Consider the following 19,878-nt stretch of genomic DNA (forward strand, 5'->3'; position numbering starts at 1 on the left):
TTATGAGCAAACATAAGCACAAGCAGGAATAATGAGAATTATGTGTAATTGCGATTATAGCAACATGAAATTCATCTTTTGATGTTACAGTAGGCATGCTTCATGAGAGAGGTGAGTCCAGCCACCATAAGGGCTATATAAACCCTATTGTGGCTGCTGGGAAATTGAAAGCATAAACAGTGCCTGAGTAAGGTTTTCTTGTCGAGTGTTTTTTTAAGGCTCAATAAAAAAGGGGGATTTCCTAGGTGCACACAGCCCGTATTCAGAAACTGCGTCTTTACAATGAGCCGTCAGGGCTCCTGTAATGTTGTCATGTCACAGCTACACAGTCCCCGTCCTCAGCCAATCCCCCAGCACGGCCACGGGTGCAAAAGTGCAGGAAATGTGAGGTCAAAACATGCTTTGCGGGGCAGATGGAAGATCTTAACAAGACAGGCATTAAAACTAAAATTAGACAGAGGATGAATAGAAGTGCTGCAGCAAAAGACAGCATGAGAAAAAAATATATTTTCCATGTGCGTTAAAAATGTAAACATTTCCAAAATCCACATGAGAGTGAACGGGAAAACAATGTGCTTTTAAAAAAACCAAAACACTGTGAGCCCTGGGCCTTGTGTGTTTCTCACCATACAGTGAATCTGAGGTGTGCTGCTGCGCTGTGAGGCTGAAACGATGAGGCAATTAATGAAGTCGACAAAAAAGAAAAATGAAATCGTCGTAAAAAAGTGCTCAATTATTAATCATTAATATTCTGCTGAATCCTGCAAACCAAATAGAGAGGAGCTCGTTTGTACATAAAATGAGAATGAATCAGGCCTTTAATGAACGTTTAGGGGCAGTAGGACCCTGAGGAGGGATGGGGGAGGATTTGGAGAGAGAGGGAGGAATGAGGTGAGGGAGGCATTTGGTGTTGATGTCTGCCACACACACACACACATGCACACACACAGACGTCCTCCTCTCGGTCCGTTCTTGCAGACATTGCTCTGTTCAGCTTCCAACACCGCCGGGCGCACACATTACATAAAACACACACACAAATTCTTCCACACACACAAACACATACATGAATAATTCAGATCAATACGAAGCATTAAGGTTGTGCTTTGAGGGCTGTTCATTTGCGCAAGGTCACCTACTAACACACTGCCTTAATAAGCAGAGTGTCTGGAGACACACACGAATGTGCGCGCGCGCACACACACACACACACACACACACACACACACACACACACACAAGCCTTTCTGTAATGGAAGTGGCTGGAAGTGAGCAGCAGGTCTGGTAACAAAGAACTGCAAATCCTCCTCTCCTCTCCTTTCTTCTCCTCTCCTCTCCTCTCCTCTCCTCTTCTCTCCTCTCCTTCCATCCCTCCCTTCATTGATCCTTTGTTTGCCCATCACCAAGTGTGTTTGTGTGCTGCCAGCCAAAGTAAACAGAGGATGAGGAGGAGGAGGAGGAGACTGTTTTTGTCAGTCTTGAATGAAGCCTGTTGTTGATGTGATTGCTTATTGATGGACAGAAAGACAAAAGAAAAAGAAAAATGGAGAGAGCGAAAGGAGGCAAAGACGGACCGCCGGAAAGAGAGGCAGACCGCCGACGCGCTTGCACGTGCCGCCTCTCTCGCAGATTCGGTGTCACATCCGCGCCCTATCAGTCTCCCCGCGCTTTGTCGCTCCTCTAATTCTATGCTAATGCGATGCTAATTGACCATTCACTCTCCTGGCTCTAGCTGCTCCGTCACACAGACACACACACACAGGCACAGGCGGATGTGGTCTGCATCACTGTGGTGTTACATCATGTCAGCGTTTTGTCTGCTCAGGTGAAAATACAACAACAGACATGGTGGGGACATTTAAGCAGGGCTCAGGTGATGCTTGTGACACCGCAGGAGTGGAAAAAAAAACATGTGTCTGCTGGACGGAGGTGGGGGGGACATTGGATTTCGCTTCAGGTGATTTCCCGGAAAACAGCAGACAGATTGGTGGAATCATTCAATCAATCATTTTAGGCAGGGGGACGTTGATTAACGCCGGAGTTTGACAGAAACATCCGTCTGAAGAGAGGTGATAAAAACATTTCTGTATTCAGCGCTTAAAGTGCGATATGTAAGCAAAAGATTAATTAAAGATGATCAACAGAATGTGAAGAAAGAACGGTTTTGGTGTCGGGACTATGTTTTTCAAGCTCCCGAACTTCTACCTGCACAGCTAACTGAGCTAACTAGCCACCTGCAGCTACAGTTAGCAGCAGACTCTGGGCTACTCTGGTGATACCCTGTCCCCTGTTTGTTTTGAGTATGACAGGTGACCAGTCCGTACATACTGCATCTTTAAGTATGTAGTTCTGTCATTTGTTGGCATCCAAACAGATCAGTTATTGTTAATGCAGCGTTAGGATCACAACTGAAGAAACATACAGCCCGATGCTCAAAAACGCCTGGAAGCACTGATTTAGAATTACGCTGGAAAATATAGTAACTGTGCACAGGATGGTACTGATCTAATCGGAACATAATTAGATACTGACATGATGGGTTTTCCTTGTGAGTCATTGTTAGCATCATGGTGTGATATGGTTTTCATCATCCCAGACAGCGGGGGGAGGGGGAGGGGGGCAAACCTTGATATCTATCATTCAGGGCCACGACCTCATCTCTCACACAACCTGAGGCACCGTGGAGAAGCAGTTAGATTATTATTTGTCATTCAGCAGATCTGCCTCTCGTCAATGTGATGCTACATTTTAATTTTTTTTTTTTTTTTTTTTCTGAAAGGGGTTCCCTGCAGTAACGTGGGCACAGAGGGATGCTGTGCAGAAGCAGAGTGGACATACAGTACGGGGAGAAAGACGTCTTTGTTTGACATTTGACTAGACAGCTCTCCAAGCTGACGTCAACTCATGGCTGAATTCAAATATTAATCTACGCACCCACCCGCCCGCCGGCGGGCGATTGCAGATAACTGACTGTTTTTTACAGTGCGCAGTGACGTAACTCGCTTCAACTTTCATCATTACGGACATACTATACGTCGTTGGAAAGGGTAGAATCTCAGCAATTCATTCATCCAGTTGATTTTGCAGAAATCATGAGCACTAAACCATAAATCATTTATATTTACCAGCATGGTAAACGTGAGATACAAGAAACGCACGGCGACTCCCTACCTTTGACGCGGCCATAAAGCCGTAATATGTGTCCGATCCTCAATTATTTATATTCCAGTTGTCCGTAAGAATCCACTGATCAAAAGCATCAAAATGGTTTTTCATAAAATTATTCCAGGTTGTGAATATCGTCCTGTAAAGTCCATTTGTTTACCGTCTACCGACTTTGTTTGTCAAATAAAATCCAGACTTCGCCGGCCGTATGTTTATTTTCTCTAGTTCCTGTATTGTGTTGTTGGGTGTGCTTGTTTTCATCACTTTGCTGGCTACAAAACAAAAGTGTCCCCATCTTTTTCCGTTCAGTTTTCACCCCAGCACAGCCCGTGAAGTACATGGAGCGCTCCTTGTTTAAAGGGCCAATCGGCTTTGTCTACTGTTATTTGCCGCCTTAGTACAGGGACAGCGTTTTGGCTATCAACATGTCAATCACTCAGGCTTCTAGCCAATTATTTTACCTTTCCAACGATGGTAGGCGTGCCCAGGTCCGTTTTGTACGAGCTGAGGAATATCGCTGCGTCTGGCAGCTAGCGGGCTAACTTTGCGCAGCAGACGCACTCGCAGCGGACATTTAAATTTTAATGGACGGCAGTTTTCACAGTTTACAATGGCGAAATCCACAAAAAACACTAAATATGTCCGAGAAGAAGACCTGGAATGGATCATGGCATCATCTGATGAAACTGTAGACAATGAGTAGGACTCTGAGAGAGAGGAGATGTTTGCTAAGGGCCTCGACGACATCTTAGATCGGTGAGTACCGTTATCTTTGATGATGTTTGATTGATTTATTTAGCCATGAGTGAAATTTGAATGAAAGTTAGTGGGAAGGGGTTCTTATGCTTACAGTGAACAGTCCAGTATACATTAGCATTTCATAAATGACGCTAAATGTTTAGGGCCCCAGGGGCTAATTAGCCTAGCTAGCTAGCCTCAACTACTCAACCAAAGCTATGTAATCCTTGTAATTCTGTTCTATGATGTAATTCTCTTTGAGCCTCTAAATCCTTTTTATTTAGATTTTTTTTTTTATCAAGCTTGTAAACAAATTGAATTAGATCTTTTTCAGTGACCGGACACTGGGAATATTCCCCCAATTCAATTATTCTGTTTATGTACGGTTACTTTCCTGATGTTTTTGTGTAATATGTAATATCATATATCTGTGTTTATTTATTTCCTATGTAAATAGCACCCTATTGAATTGCATTTATATATTTTTTCATTTTTCATTATATTTGGTAACATTTGTGCATTGCATTGTGTTTTGTAGGTCACAGTCTGAAGACAGTGACGTGGATTGGGAGCCTGAAAGTGAGACAGTCAGACGCCCAACCCCCTCTCCTGCTGAAGACGGTCATCAGAAGTGCCAACGATCCTCCTCTGCATCCACCAGTGCTACCTCCCCCGCTGCGCACATACAGTATTAGTATATTGAAAGATAATAAAAGCCTTGTTTGAAATTAACTTCAGTATGTCATTTTTGTATAATGGTTACTATTCTGTAGTGTCTTGTCGCATGACAATATCTCAATATGGCCACCTAGAAGTGTGTGGAAACCCCTCCGACCACCCATCAAATGAATGTGTGAAAAAATTATGTTTTGAATCATGGAGGAAGGCTTTATAGTCACCAAAATGCTTCAGTAATGTTTCCAGTGTCACAGAAGTGAGAAAAAGCATTTGGCACAATTTGGCCATTTGGAGACGTTTTGGAGAGGTTTGTGGACGCCAGTGACACCACAAACTAAAAACTCCATAACTCCCATAAGGTTAGGCCTAGAAGTCTGAAATTTCATCCAGGTGTAGTTGACAAGATGTAGAAGGTATGTGGTATATTGCCATATGCCTTACCTAAAGCACATCTGAGTTATTGTTATTCAAAAATGACCTATTTTTTTCGAAGAAAAAAAAATGTTTTAGAGCCATGTTTGAACTGATGTCATTTAGGTTGTGTGTATGGTACATGCTGGGTAAGCACATTGTCAGAAACTAGAGGTTCTCAGCTTTCAAGTGAAGTATCATACATCCATCTGGGACTTGTAGTTGTTGTGTTATAAGCTTTTCCATTTGGGTATGCTAATTAGGCGAAAATTACCAACAAAGGTGGGTGCGAAGGGGTTAAAACGCGTCAGTGTTCCAGATGTTTCCTTTCGTGATTCCCCCCCCCCATTTTCTGAATGAGGCAGCATTGTGAAGTTTGAATCATATTCACACCTTCACCTGACAGCTGTTGGCTTTTATTTGGACTCCTGGAGTTTATTGGTCTTTCTGGGGCTGATGAGCTGAAAGGTTTGACGGTTTTTAGAAAGGCTGACCATCCCTTATAGATGTCCCACATTACAGACTGTTTTATGTTTCACGTTTCTTCATGTGAGAATGTGAACATCACCTTACTGGGTGCTCCTCTGCTGTGCCTTTATAGCTCATTGGACACAACAGTTTCCCAGTGGAGTATTACTGCTGTCCTGTAGCATGTAGAAGATTACTTTCTTTTATGTGTTTTCTTTGAGACACATAAATATAAAATCTTCCTTTCACAAATGAAAAGTTGAATTCACAAGGAATAAAGCAGGCCATGGCTCAGTTCAGTTCAACTTACTCAATGACTTAATATATTAAATCTTACCATGCCTGAGTATTGAGTACTTGTGGCTGGACTAATAATCAGTTCACCTCAAGTTAATCTTTAGTTAAACTTAAAGTTTGCTATTGTGGAACTACTGATTTTGTACTAAGTATACTTTAAATTAAGCACAAAAAATAAAAGTATACTAGTATACGTATAAAGTATACGTAATACATTTTAAGTAAGTTAGAAGAAAGGAGAAAAAAGAAAAATGTCATGCTACTTAAGCTATAGTTTTAATACAATAAAGAATGCAATTGTAGATCAACATTCAGCGCATTTATCATAGAAGTAAGTTGAGTAAAAACAAGAAGTAAATGTCTACAGAAGACATGTTTGTTGTTTTCTTCTGATGGTCCCTTTTGGCTCGCTCGCTCTCAGAGATGTTTCCTCATCAGCGTGTCTTTAACATCGACTGACTCAACAGAACAGGTGGTTTTTGAGCACCTTTTTCACATACTTGCAGTTTTGTTTTATTCATAGTCAGAATAACAATCAGCAGACTCTACAAACTTGGGTGATTTGTGTAATTTGCGAACATTAAGTCCGCGTTAATGTGGCTGTTGGCGTAACAACATTGTCTGTGCGGCATATCTCGTATTCTCAGCGTCTAATAGGTTTTGGAATCATTCTATTGAAATGAATGAAATGGCTGCGGGCAAAAAGAAAAATAAAGGCCCCGACGCGTAAAGCACAGCAACATTGTTCGCAGGATGGTTGAAATGATGTAAAGCTTGGTTTGTAATGAATCAACTGAAGCGTTTAACACCACTGGTACAGTATTTTGTGAACAACTGGAGGGCAAAAGCGTCTAATTTCTATCATTCCTGATCCTCAATTCAGGCTTTATCAGCAACATCTCAGCAGACAAAGAGGCTTTATGCTTTAAGCACTGACAGTGGTTGGGGCTGTTTATTTCCTAATTCAGCACTAGGCAGGGTGTTATAGTGTTTTCACAAAATGTGTGTTGAAGTGCGCGAGACGCTGCAGCGGGTGGAATCAGCGTGAGTGTGGAATAATGAGCGCAGCAGACTGGGGGATTTTTAGGGAAGCGCTCGGTGTTGCTTTCGTCTTATCTGCTCCGCGCCGTTGTGCTCTGAGCTGCTTTCCCTCCGCCGCAGACAGTCGCGCAGAGCCGCTTAATGCTGCATTTGCATGCCAGGAATTCAGAAAAAAAAAAAAGAAAAAAAGAAGCTGTTATCGAGTGTGACTAAGAATAAATATGATGTTACAATCAGCCCCCGACATTGGAATCATTCGTTTATTTTGTTGTAGGGACATTATTGGATTCTTTTTGGTTGGTAAATAGCGAGATTTGAGCGGAAAAATGCCACCTTGCCATTCTTGAGACACACACACACACACACACTCACACAGACACACACTGGTTATGCAACCCATTGTGTGTTGCTTTGTGTAGACTCTTTGTTCCAGCGTGTGTGATGGTGATGATGTAGAGACGGGAGTGTCCTGTTCCTTCAGGCTGAGACTGGCCCCCCTCGCCTGCCAAACTGTGTGTGTGTTTGCGTGTGTGTGTGTGTGTTGCTGCATGCGCTTCAAACAAATCAATTTTTTCCTCCACACACACCCTCTTTATTTGCATGCCACAAACACTCACTTTCTCTTGGTATTCTTGTAAATCTGATCTCACGTCTGCCCTCGGAGGACCATATTTGCGGCTCCAATCAAACACAATACAAACTTGGCAAAACATGTGACTTTGCAGTGTGTTCAGTCGTCTTGTGCCACTTACACAAGGGTGCTTAGAAAATATGATCCAATCCATTAGTTTTGGGTGCTATTTACAATTACAGCAACCACTGGAAATGCAAAGCAAAAGAAAAACGGTCAGACTCACCCACCAGGAGCTGTGAAACCAGAGCAGGAAACAAGATGTCCCAAGGTGTCATGGGAGAATGTCTCCAGTGCTGTCTGTGTTGTGAAACAACAGATATTATCGCCTCATTGGCCAATAATGTCAGGGCACTCATACAAATACATGCCTTGGAAAAATAATGATTCATCATAACTCGTTTCAGCTAACATGTTTAGAGGGATACGGGTAGAAAACCAATTTGCGTATTGCCCCAGATGTCGACATATTACATTCACAGCCTTCAGTGGGGAACATATCAGTATCATGTTGACATAACGACACGATGCAGTACATCCTCTTAAGCCCCGTTTGCACAAGACTAGTAATACTTGTGGATCTTTAGAACATTGCAATAGCTGCAGAGGTTGTCTATGTTCTTGTAAGAGGTCAAGTAAAAATTTCGCCACTGGAAATGAGCCAACCATATTTCATCTAACACAGAAGTCATGTGATAATATCAACTCGATGCGAACCAGCATTTAATCTCAGTTGCGTGTGAAGTGAACAGTTAGGAGTCTCATTGTGTGGTGAACAGCCGAGCTGTAAAACAGGCTATACTGACATATACTGACAAGGAGGAGTGACAGAGGAGGGTCAGGGGCAAAGTGTTGTCATGTAAATGTAAAGCCGCAAAGCATCTGTGTGGCAAAAACAGCTCTTAACTCGAATATTATTAACGTGGCTGCTGGAGAACAGACGCTGCACTTCTGAAGCCTTGGCATCATGTCCGGGGAATAGTAAATAGTAAATAGTAGTAAAAAAAAAAAGATGTTTCATATCCCGTTCGAGTGCACCACACTAACCACCACGCAGAAGTTTGGAGTTAATTTCAAAATAAAATGCGATGCCCTGGTAATACTGGGCCCATGCGAACAGGCCTTTGGATATCGTTACATCGTGATAAGCCACAGTTGTCCTCTTCTCCTTGTTTTAGAGGCTGAAATACTGTGATAATTGATTTTGCTGTGTGTGTGTGTCAAGATAAATATCACGTTTAATGACTAAAAGGCTTAATCATGTGAATGGGACAATTAAAATGGATAGTAAGAATAGAATGAAACATCCTCAGCCTGTAAGGACAAAAACAAAGAAGACTTTCGGAGGCCCACCCGTCTCCTCTCTGCTGCGAGGCGCTCAGGATGTCACGCCTGTTTGCTTCAGGTGATTTCTGCACACTGGGAGCAAATCTGATTTCTGTGCTGCCTCCTCTCTCCCTCTCACCCATTCCCAGACAGCAATCTCATCTGCAGTCAGTTAACCTGTGTGGCGGGCCGTAACCTAGACCAGGCTGTTAAAACCATTTCCACGCAGGAAACCAGATCAGCACACTGTAAACTGCAGGTACTCTGCGCCGGTCCATCACCCAGACAGCAGCGGTGACGTCTCAATCCAGCAGTTGGGGATATTTTTGCTCCCCGCCGGACGCTGTTTTTATCCCCCAGTGGCTATTTTAAGCCGTTTGGATGACCGTAATGACCACTGTCATTTCTTTAGTCCACATGTGCTCTCTCATCATGTTTCCTCCCGCATTCTTCACTCCCCCTCGTCCGCACTGTCCAAACTTTCCTGGGTTTTTTTTTTTTTTTTTCCATCAGCTCTCTCGGCGTGTTTGATCCCGGCCTGGCTCTGCAGCCCCGAGTGTCACGGCTGGTCGAGCTGCAGATCAGATTGGTTCTGAAGGAGGGGGAGTTCACACCGCTGTGCTTCCTCATCCGTGATGGAGGAACGACAACATCTCTCCCTCTTTTTTTCCCGCTCCCTTCATTTTCTTGCTCTGCCACCGCTGTTGTTATCATTTCTCTCTGTCGGGGACCATCTCTTCCTCGTCCCGCCTCCGGAACGATCAGGTTTTGCCCTCCGTCCTCCGTCCATGCCAGTGAGGCGAAGCAGGGCATCTGTGTCTTTGAATATTTATTTGCATCTGTCTTTTCTTTTTTTTTTTTTTTACCTTTGTTGCCCATCCATTTCTTCAAGCCTGTCCGTCTCTTCTTTCATCACTGTATAGAGTCAACAGTGTGCCTACAGTGAAGTGTAGGAACACGTTACCTGGAATAAAACGCTCGCCGCTGCTGGAAGAGCGGAGCGCACAGCCAGAAGCTGTTGAATATGTTACCAGATAACACAGGGCTCAACCCGTTATCTGATCTGCAGTGCAACTGTAGACCTGCAGGCTCTGAAACACAAGAACCAGGCTGTGGTCACAGTGTGTGTGTGTGTGTGTGTGTGTGTGTGTGTGTGTGTGTGTGTGTGTGTGTGTGTGTGTGCACTCATAATGAATAATGTCTAAGCATACATGCATACTGCATTTGTAAAAGTGAGAATAAGTGTATCTTTCGAGCAACAGAACTGACCCATGTGGGGACGACACACGCAGGGAATTTGAATAAAGAACTCGGCCTGTTATTGACGAGCAGTATTCATCAATTAAATCTTTATATTTACGCTGTTCGCTGTGACAAGTTTGATCCGTTTTCTCCAGCCTGAGGCAGCGGCGTACGCTGACAGTCGACGCAGCCGTTCGCCCGCTGATGCAACTTGTAATTAGAGGCAACTCCGACACGTTTCAGGCCGACCATTATCAGTTTTGGCAAGTGTTTGACAAACTGACTCAGCGTTTTGCGATTCAGGCAGTCCGGGTATCTAATTGGCAGCTAGAAAGTGTATTTTACAGTGTGTAATGTCACAGTCAGGGGAAACTCAGGGTTGGACGTTCAGGGGAAGTTTATGCAGTTGAGCAAAAATAACAGACTGTTTCACAGTGGACATTTTCACTTGTCACAACAGAAATAGCACAGGTGTTGCTAATAATGTTAGCGATGGCTCCACTCCATTCAGGTGTCTCTGTAAGCAGTCCAGTCTACATTCAAAAGTATGACTACACTTTCCGTAATTCAGTTAAATTCAAACTTATCTACACTTGGGGACTCTATCGAGAGAGACTCACTTTCAGTGATGCCGAGCAAAAAGACAAAAGACATCCAACAAACAAGCAAACAAGTTCAAATGGAGACCAAGAACGTTTAACTGTCCCAGATTAGTCAGAGAACTAGAATGGCACACGGGATGTTGCATCCCTCCGCCAAGGCCCAACAATATCCTTCCATTAAAACAATCCAATATCAAATAAAATAGGTTTGAATCGGTTGGATCAGATTAGAATAGATCCTCGTAAATAAACCTGCTTTTGTTTTCATCAAGATCCGTGCACTACTCCCCACGCAAAACAACACCCTATCTCGCAATGTTAAAGGTAGCAAGAATGATTTACAGGATCCTTCTCTTTACCCGGATCTGGACCAAAAGTTAATGGGGTTTGTTCTGTTTGAGAGATTTTGTGTAATCCTGCTCACAGACGACCCAGCAAATGGACACGGGCGAAAACATAACCTCTTTGGAAGATGTGATATCAAGAAAAGGACTCAGCCTTCTTTTTGCTGAGACATAGGGTCTAAATTAGTTTTTAAAAAATGTGTGTCAGTCCGAAATGTAAAAAAAAAGAGAAAAAAAAGGGGGGGGGTATAAAAACTGGTCACGTTTATTCAAACATTCCTGTAGCGAATCTGTTCTGACATACCAAAACAAGATTAAACAGGCAAAAACGGTTATAGAAGCGTGCTGCTGCCATCTGAGCACCGGACCACAGAGCAGCTTCTCTTCTCAGACTCCGGTCCTCCACCTGATTAGGTTTTCTTTTATTTCACAATGATTTCTTTATTATCTAATCATCCATTGATTCAGTTTTCTTTCTTTGGTAGCATAACGGCACTACTGCTGTCATTTTGCTGTACGATCCTGGTTGCGTGGTAGTCAGGTTGATCTTGAATCTTGAGTCATAAAAGCCATCCAGCAAAACACTTCTGCCTTCCACTGGCTTCATCCTCATGAGTGACCTCAGACTTTGGAGTCTTTGGAGCTATTCGTACATCCTCTACCCTCCCAAAGTCACCATCTCCATATGGAGTGAAAAAGTCTATTTTTACCCCGCGAAAAAGTTTTTGTCGGCGAAAACTTCCTCTAGCAGACCAGGAAAAAAAAAAAGCTCATGCAAATGAAACAAGGTGTGAAATTCAGCGTCATGAGCTCCCTCTCCAGAGTGTGGCATGAATTAATTTCCATCTTTTTCCATCAAATCAAACCCTCCGCAACGGAGCGCTGCGCTGAAAGCCGGATCCAATAGTCCGGACATCTGTCCAGCGTCCAGCCGGGATCAATGCTTCCATTATCAGGCAGGCTGATTGATCAGCTCAGTTTAGGGACCATTAGTGGACTGTTTGCATCCCGATAGACTGATCTTAAAGTGGGTTAGGAGAGGGAGAGAGGGAGGGAGGGATTTAGGGTGAGGGAGCGGGAGCAGGAAGGACAGCGGGAGATGAAAAATTAAAAGGTCGGGAATCAGCCAGAAGAGTGAGAGAGGCAGGGAGGGAGGGAGGGAGGGAGGGGAGGAATAAAGGGAGGGGCGGAGAGGGAGGGTGAAGGGATAAAAAGAGAGGAAGAAGACTGACAAGCAAAATGAGACGAACAAGCGAATAACCCCTCATGCCGATGCTGCGCCGCGTCTCCACCTGGACGCGAGAGGAATTGTGTGGAAAATTCCTCAGCGCTGAAACGTTGCCACAGACGTGTTTAGGTTGTTTTGGTTTTTTTTGTCCCCCTCTCTCACCTTTTCTTTCCTTCCATCCCTCTGTTCCTTTCTTTTCCTGTCGGTGGTTCGTTGCAGAGAGAGTGGCTTGTTTCCATGGAAACGGACTGAGCCAGATGAGCTGAGCTACTTACACTGCAGCGTCTGTCCTGACTGTGTGTGTGTGTGTGTGTGTGTGTGTTATTGGTCTTGGCTCTGAAGAAAAGGAAAGATGATGATTTATGTGAGTCTGATGCACTGGGCAGACTCGCGGATGAACAGTGTGTGTATGTGTGTGAGCAGATTAGTTATTCGCAAGTCTTCGGCCCTTCGGTCGTTTGTGTCTTACATCAGTGCTGCTGTCTCTCTGTCTCTCACACTGGTAGCTCCACCTCAGAGCCGCCAGTTCACGGTCTTATCAGTGCAGACGTGCTTATCGAAAAGCAGTGTGAGAATGATCAGCATCGCCGCAGCGTTCGCACCTGGGGCTCAACATGAGAGGGAGAGGAACATACGACATGCATGCTAAACAGGTTAAGGTAAACATGAACGGATCGCCCTCAAAGGATGTGACATTTTGGGGAGATTGGAGGATTTGCTCTGGCGCAGGCCCATTCTCACTCCCAACGCTTCGAATACAGCGGCCTGCTTAGTGGCTTGTGTGTTTGACGCTGTAGGTGCCCCTCCAGCGTTACTACTTCAAGTGCCCCTGTAGTGCAGTAGTATAAAGAGCGTCTGTGGATGGGGCGTTCGGGGGGAAAAGACTGACGGAGACAAGTGTTCATGTCCAGTCCATTCAAAAGGGTCAGGAGTGATTTGTTTCACATGAGTGAGTTAACGTATGTAAATGATGTAACTTACATTATGCACGAGCCACAAGACTGAACAGAGTTGCTTTACTTTTATGATCTTTTCCTAAACCTAACCAAGCTGTGACTATTAGACAAAAGTCATAATAAGTTAACTGTTTGTCAGCAAGCTTCATTTTGAAAATCTAACCAGACGTTGAATATGAGATATTATTACTACCTTTATTTTGGAGTCCTTCACATCCAAAGAGGGTAGGTAGAGCATCATGCTTTGAATATCACTCACCAAGTTTCCATTAGAGAGCTATAACTATTTCCACTCATACAGTATCTGTACTTTATTAGGTACATATACACATCTATATCCACTGAATATGAATAGAAAGCCAGAGTGAAGCGTAACTTAGAGTCTTTTAGTGGCTGTCTGGCATCTTCACTGTGACAACAGGAAGTCACAGAACCCGGCCAAGAAATAGTAACTCACAACAAAAACCACAGCTTTTTCACCTCCTGACTGAGGCCTAAGCAGTTGAACAGACAGACGTAAAGTTGCACCAGTCTTCTCTTCCATCTCTTGGCAAGAAAGCCAGTAAGCAGATCTGGCAAAATGTCACACAGTTCCTTTAAAAAAGATACAACCGTGCATCCTGGAAAAACCTGCAGTTCGTTAGCGCTGCCTTCAGTTTCCTGAAAAAAATGACGACATCACCTGCAGTGATGAGCAGTTTGCCAAATGGATGGTTTTTTGGCGTGAGCAGGCACCAGAATGTGTTATTGTCTGATGTCTGTGCAGCAGCTGGCGGTTGAAATTATGGCTCCGTTCAGAGGTGAGGTCAAGATGAAATCACAGAGCGGTCAGTTTTGTTTTACATGACTGAACTTCTAGCGAACGCTCTCGAACGTGTCTGGAGTCAGTGCATGGAAACAACAGCGTGAGAGTGTTGAAATGAAAGACAAACTCGGGTTTAAAAGGAGGCTTAAGTCGCAAAAGTCTGCACTTAAGGAGCAGAAGAGAACTTGTCGAAAAAAAGCTGGAACCACAAGTGCATTTTTTGTGATTACGCAACTTAAGATCCCACCTGTCTTTTCCTCTCCTAGCTTCGATCGCTCTTCACGCCCGCGGTCGATGTGCTGCCACGTCTTACTAACGAGCCTCTGTGTTTCTCTTGCAGAACTCCCAGAAGAAAAGAGGAGCGCGCCCCAACAACAAACCTGACAAGAAGCTCGGTCCACAGGTAACACACACACACACACACACACACACACACACACATTTACACGCTGCTGTGCTCTCCCCCACAGATGGCCCAACAAATCAATAAGAGGAAAACAGCGTATAGTTTCAACCAAACCTGGAAGGACGCTCTTCTAACATGGCAGCACATACTGACAACGGGATGCATCGCTGATAAATAGCGCAGAGTGTGTCGAGCTGAAAACGTCTGCAGGGGCGCGATGGAGGGGAGAGCGAGATGATCGAAAGATGATGAAGGCAGAGAGAAACAGAAACAAGATGAGCGAGTTTGAAGGAGAGGAAGACTTTGAATAGAGAAGTGAAGGGAGGGAAGGAAGAGACAGAAAGAAATTCAATCAATCTCACTCAATAATACAGTCAACACTGAGGTTTCTCTGTACGGTGGATAGACTGAATAAATTGGCAATAAATTCGATGAGTACAGAGATTCTTGTACAACTTTGCTTTCTATAACAGTATATTCATTATTCAATATTCTCTGATTGGATCAAATAAAGATTTTAAACAGATTTTATCTTTATTAGGCCCTTCAAGGAATAAACCTCAGTTGCTCCATAAAAAGGATTTGAATGCTGCGGCCGTCCTTGTCTGGGATGTCTGCACGTGGTCAGGTCCGTGGATGCATTTATGGGTAACAGCTAAAAATGTGAAATATAGATAATAGATACCATCGCGTCTCTGATGCGGCTTTTACGGTGTCGGCGTCGCCCCGAGGCGGCTGTCATCTCTGTGGACGTGTAATTGCGCTGATCGCGTGTGACATAAAAAGTGCCGCGGCTGCGACTGTTACTTCCCCCCACATGTTTCCACAGCGAGCGGGTCAAACTACATTAGAACCAAACCAGCACTCAATACCTGCAGCCACAGTTTAGTTTCCAACATCAAAATGGTCACACGCTTTGCAAATAGAGTGTTTGAGCATCTTGGAGTATAAAAGATGCGAACATTTAACTGATGAGAGGAAGCGGCGCCAGGATTTGAGCGGCAAAGTATCTATTTGTTTTTCGTCGCGGCTCAATAGTCGTTTATATGGAGCCGACGAGGAAATGTGGACTCTACCGACATGTCAATATCAAACCTGTTGCTTCTAATCAAAGCGCTCGCACCGCTGATTATCACACTTGTTGTGATTCCTCTCGCGAGCAGCCGTTTCATTGTTTCATTTCCTGCTTTTTGAAATCGAGTTCCAAACGGACATGTCAGAGGTTGTCTGGTGCCGCCGATCGCAGCTGTCACGTCGGAGGTCTTGCATGTTTGATCCTTCCCGGTGTGTTTCCCGCCTCACCGTGCTGTCTATGTCTCTCTCTGACACGTTTCCTCCGGGGATCAAACTCTGTCTGTCCAAACAAGGCGCGTGCAGCGGAGAGCAGATAGATCAGCGGCTCCCGTATTCGCTCTTCACCGTGTCATCTCTGTGTCTTTTCTGCCCTCCATCTTGTCCCGCAGGTGTTTGTACTTAATGTCACCCTTTGCATGCCCAGTTTATGTTTCGGAATACGTATCAGGCATTGACGTCACACTTTAAATCTCCTCTTCCTCTTCTTTAAGACTTTTTCCTTAACTTCGCTCTTCCAAAGCCTCCCTGCCTTCCTTTTATTTTCCACACCGCTTAAATAGTTCAAACACAGCTGAAGTAACTCTGCTCCTCTGTTAAAAAAAAGGGCACTGCAGGAGTTGGAAAGTAAACAAGCTTGGGTTTTTTTGTTTTTTGTTTTTTTTTTTTTACACAACAACAGTACACAGAGATGCAGATTAAAAAAACAACCGGGCTAACGTCTCGCCGCAGAAGGTGTTTGCGGCGAAGATAATTCTCTCACCGCCGTCTCTCTCTGCGGCTGCCGGGCTAAACCAGCCCAGGGCTTCCTCTCCAAGCCACATACCATAAATGGCTGTAAATTCGCTGGCTTTCGCCTCGCTCAGTGTGGTTGGAAGGCCTCCACAGGCCCGTAAAACAAATAGAGCCACGGAGCTGCTTCTGAGGAACGGGTGAACAGGGTCGCCTCAGGTCAGCAGCAGTCACAGCAGAGCTTGGGATGAGAAAGAGAGAGAGGGCTAATGCAACCTTTTGAAAAATGAAAAAAAAAAACATTATTTACTTTACCAACTGAGAGTAGAATAGAAATAATATGCACCCTTGCTCTATTTAAAGGTGCGATATGTACAAATTTTAATTAAAAACATTCCAAAAATTGATTGAAATGATCAGTTTGCACGATGGCGTCTACGTAGGCCTGTCATGTCGTAGAGGATATCTCTTGATGTTAGCCTGCTAACCACCTAGCACCTGGCTCATCCACATCCAAAGCTCCTGCCATGGCCGTGTAAACACCAACACTGCCCGTGTGCTCCGCGCTCCAGCACCGCTAGATGCACAGCTAACCGAGCTAACGAGCTAACAGCAGCAGCAGTTGGCAGCAGTCAGCGATCGCCCTGGTGATATGCTGACCCATATTTGTTTTGAGCCTTTACTGTCATCTGTTAACTGTTAACCGAGTCTACAGTGGCTGCTGTGCAAAAACTACAGTCTTACATTACTTATGTGGTTTTAAAGGGCTGCAGTTACTACGGTGCTGATTCAGCTATGATAAGCATGTCAGTAATTTGCTCTGGATTTCGTTGTGAGTTAGTTAATATCCATTTTTTTTTTTCGATTCTGGTCGACATCTGAGGCAAACCACAAATGAGTGCGCTCTCCAGAGTTCCTCTGTGTATTTTTTTTGTAAAAGCCTCACGAGGAACAAACCCAGCGTGACTCTGACCTCACCATTTGGTAGCCGAAAGCCGCGAGTTAGTCAGAAAAGCTCTTTGTCATTATCTTTTAGCTTCAAGGCGATTTTTAAATAGGATGAAAAGCCAATTCATCCCAGTTGACTTGCAGCACTATAACGGGCCGCGGCTCGAGAGCAGACGGTTTAATACATCTTATGCTCTGCCAAGGATGATGTCAAGACATCACTGTGGTTTGAAACACACTCAAATATAAACACTTTAATGACAAAAACCCTCACGCGCTTCACTCGTGACCTCCAATGTCGTCCAGTCGTCAGTCTGGACGGGCCACAAGGTTGCAGATTTCAAAGTTGAGCAACCGTGTGCGTGAAAGTGTGTGTCTGCACTGTCTGCAGCTTTCACTCTGTGTGCCTGTGTGTGTGTTTCAGATCCTGTCAGCTTCCCTGTCCGTCTTTATTTAACCTCCCTCTCCCAGGTTACGCTGATTGAAGCGTCCTTCTCTGTTTGTGTGTCTCTTGTCTTTATCCCGAGGCTAACAATTCAGATTTGACACATCTGTCTAGTCTCTGTTCAAGTTGAGGGGGGAGGCATGTGTGTCTCTCTCTCTGTCAAAGTCTTTCTGACTTCCATCCTTCGTCAACGAGGATTCAAAATATTTAATGAGTCACAAAACAAACAAAAAAAGAATCACAATTAAAGTGTGTTTGTTGAACTGATCATTTCACTCCCGCCTGAAATGGGAACCTTGACTCTGCCTGATGACGCGTCTGTTTGCATGTCAGCCTCAGCCGTGATACAGCAGTTTTTCATATCAATGTCACCTCGGTGGCCCCTTCTCTCTCTGTCCCGTCGCTGCAGGAGGACAGTTCAGACCTGAAATGTCAGCTCCACTTTGCCAAAGAGGAATCAGCTCTGATGTGCAAGAAGCTGACAAAGCTGGTGAAGGACAGCGAGGCCATGAAGGAGGAGCTGGCCAAGTACAGGTCGCTGTACGGGGACGTCAACGCCTCGCTCACCGTAGAGGAGGTGAGGAAATACTTTACGTTGACATTTTCCACATTGTGATTAATGAGCCAATTAGCACAGACACAGTAGAGGTTAGTGAACAAGGCTGTGAAACAAGAGAGTGGAGGAGGATTCTGATTTTAGGTTCATATTGAGACCTATGATGCAGCCCGCAGAAGTTTATAAATCTAAACCATGACTTTTGTGTCTTTCCCCAGCATGCAGCTCTGCATTTCATAACTTTTGCCTGAGAGCTGCAGAAATGGTGCCACTTGGCTATTACAGAGCACAATAGTTTATGAAGTATCTCCACCCTTTGTACCCACATAAAACCCAAATGGTAGCCTATTTCATTCTGCTTTGCCAAAAAAACTCCTGGGAAAACTTCATAGAGGTGCTTGGATACAATCTCACACAAAGCTCGTATTCATCAACTAAACATTAACACTGACAGACAGTGATTTTCCTGCAACAAATGTGGACACGTGGGAGGCGAGTGAGGGAGTGCTTCTCCTCGTCTAATGTCTTATTTTATGTGACAACCCCCTCCAGGTCGCCGACTCCCCTCACACCCGCGAGGCGGAGATCAGAGTCCACCTGAAGCTGGTGGAGGAGGAGGCCAACCTGCTGAGTCGACGTATCGTGGAGCTGGAGGTGGAGAACAGGGGGCTCCGGGCTGAGATGGAAGACATGAAGGGACCCCAAGGTAGTTTTTTAAACTCATCCAGGCTGGCCGGTTATATATTTCTAAAATGAATATCCCAGATGTGAGGCCCCCTGGAGGTGAAAATACCCTTAAATCAACAGTTAGTGTGTTAGATAATCGGAAACATAAGCTAATTTGAATGACTTGAAGCGTTTGCAATTGTTTCTCAGCAGTAGCTGATGGCAGACTTTGCTAGCTTTACCCTCCAATATTGTGCTAAGCTAAGCAAACCACCTGCTGGTTCTGGCTTCATATTTGGCTTGAAACATGCAAAGGGGTGTGTCTAAGTCTTGGCATGAGCAGACTGTTCAAAATGTTGAACTGTTCTATAAGACTATAACTATTACATTATATCCGATGAATATAACGTCTTTATTAATTGTTTCATATACTTTAACACGCTGGTTGCTTGACCTCTCACTGTTTCTTTTCTTCAGATGGTCCTCAAGAACTCGCTGGTGTCGGTGGTGGTCTGGGGGTCGGTCTTGGCCTCGGAGGAGGGGCCATGGTACTCGGGGGTGGGGCGTCGTCTGAAAACGTCATGGAGCTCCAGAGACACCTGCAGTTTGTGGAGGAGGAGGCGGAGCTGCTGAGGAGGTCTCTAATCGAACTGGAGGAACAGAACAAACTCCTGATGAATGAGATCAACCGCTACAAATCTGACCTCCCGCCTCCACCGTCCACGCTGTCGTCCAACTCGCTGACGTCGCTGACGGACGGGCTGCTCAACGACAGCCCAGTGCACTCCATACAGGAAGGGGCAGTGCTTATCAGCACAGACGCCCCAGCCCAGGAGGAGGAGCTGAGACTGGCGAGGCTTCAGATTGGAGAGCTGAGCGGGAAGGTGAAGAAGCTGCAGTACGAGAACCGAGTGCTCCTGTCCAACCTGCAGCGCTGTGACCTGGCATCCTACCACGCTCCTTCCTCCTCCTCTTCCTCCTCACTGCGACTGGCTCTGGAGACGGACGCTGAGGCTGGAGACTCAGCTGAGTGCCTCCCCACCAGGTAGCTTTGTGTTGTCAAACTGTCAGATTCCCCTGTGAGAATGTGTTTCTGCAGTGTGCTTTTCCACCGGGAAAGCA

General features: G+C 44.8%; 1 protein-coding gene across 2 annotated transcripts in view; it reads left to right on the forward strand.

Annotated features, from left to right (window-relative positions):
- The window catches only part of soga1 (suppressor of glucose, autophagy associated 1), a 100,303-nt gene that overhangs the window by 51,410 nt on the left and 29,015 nt on the right, over positions 1 to 19,878 (forward strand). For both annotated transcript variants that reach the window (XM_037104758.1, XM_037104759.1), the window contains exons 5-8: positions 14,273 to 14,335; positions 17,944 to 18,111; positions 18,643 to 18,796; positions 19,234 to 19,801. In XM_037104758.1, coding sequence (XP_036960653.1) covers positions 14,273 to 14,335; positions 17,944 to 18,111; positions 18,643 to 18,796; positions 19,234 to 19,801 — 953 coding nt within the window. The remainder of the gene's footprint in view (positions 1 to 14,272; positions 14,336 to 17,943; positions 18,112 to 18,642; positions 18,797 to 19,233; positions 19,802 to 19,878) is intronic.

This window comes from Acanthopagrus latus, chromosome 7 (assembly GCF_904848185.1).
Source record: "Acanthopagrus latus isolate v.2019 chromosome 7, fAcaLat1.1, whole genome shotgun sequence".
NCBI classification, from domain to species: domain Eukaryota; kingdom Metazoa; phylum Chordata; class Actinopteri; order Spariformes; family Sparidae; genus Acanthopagrus; species Acanthopagrus latus.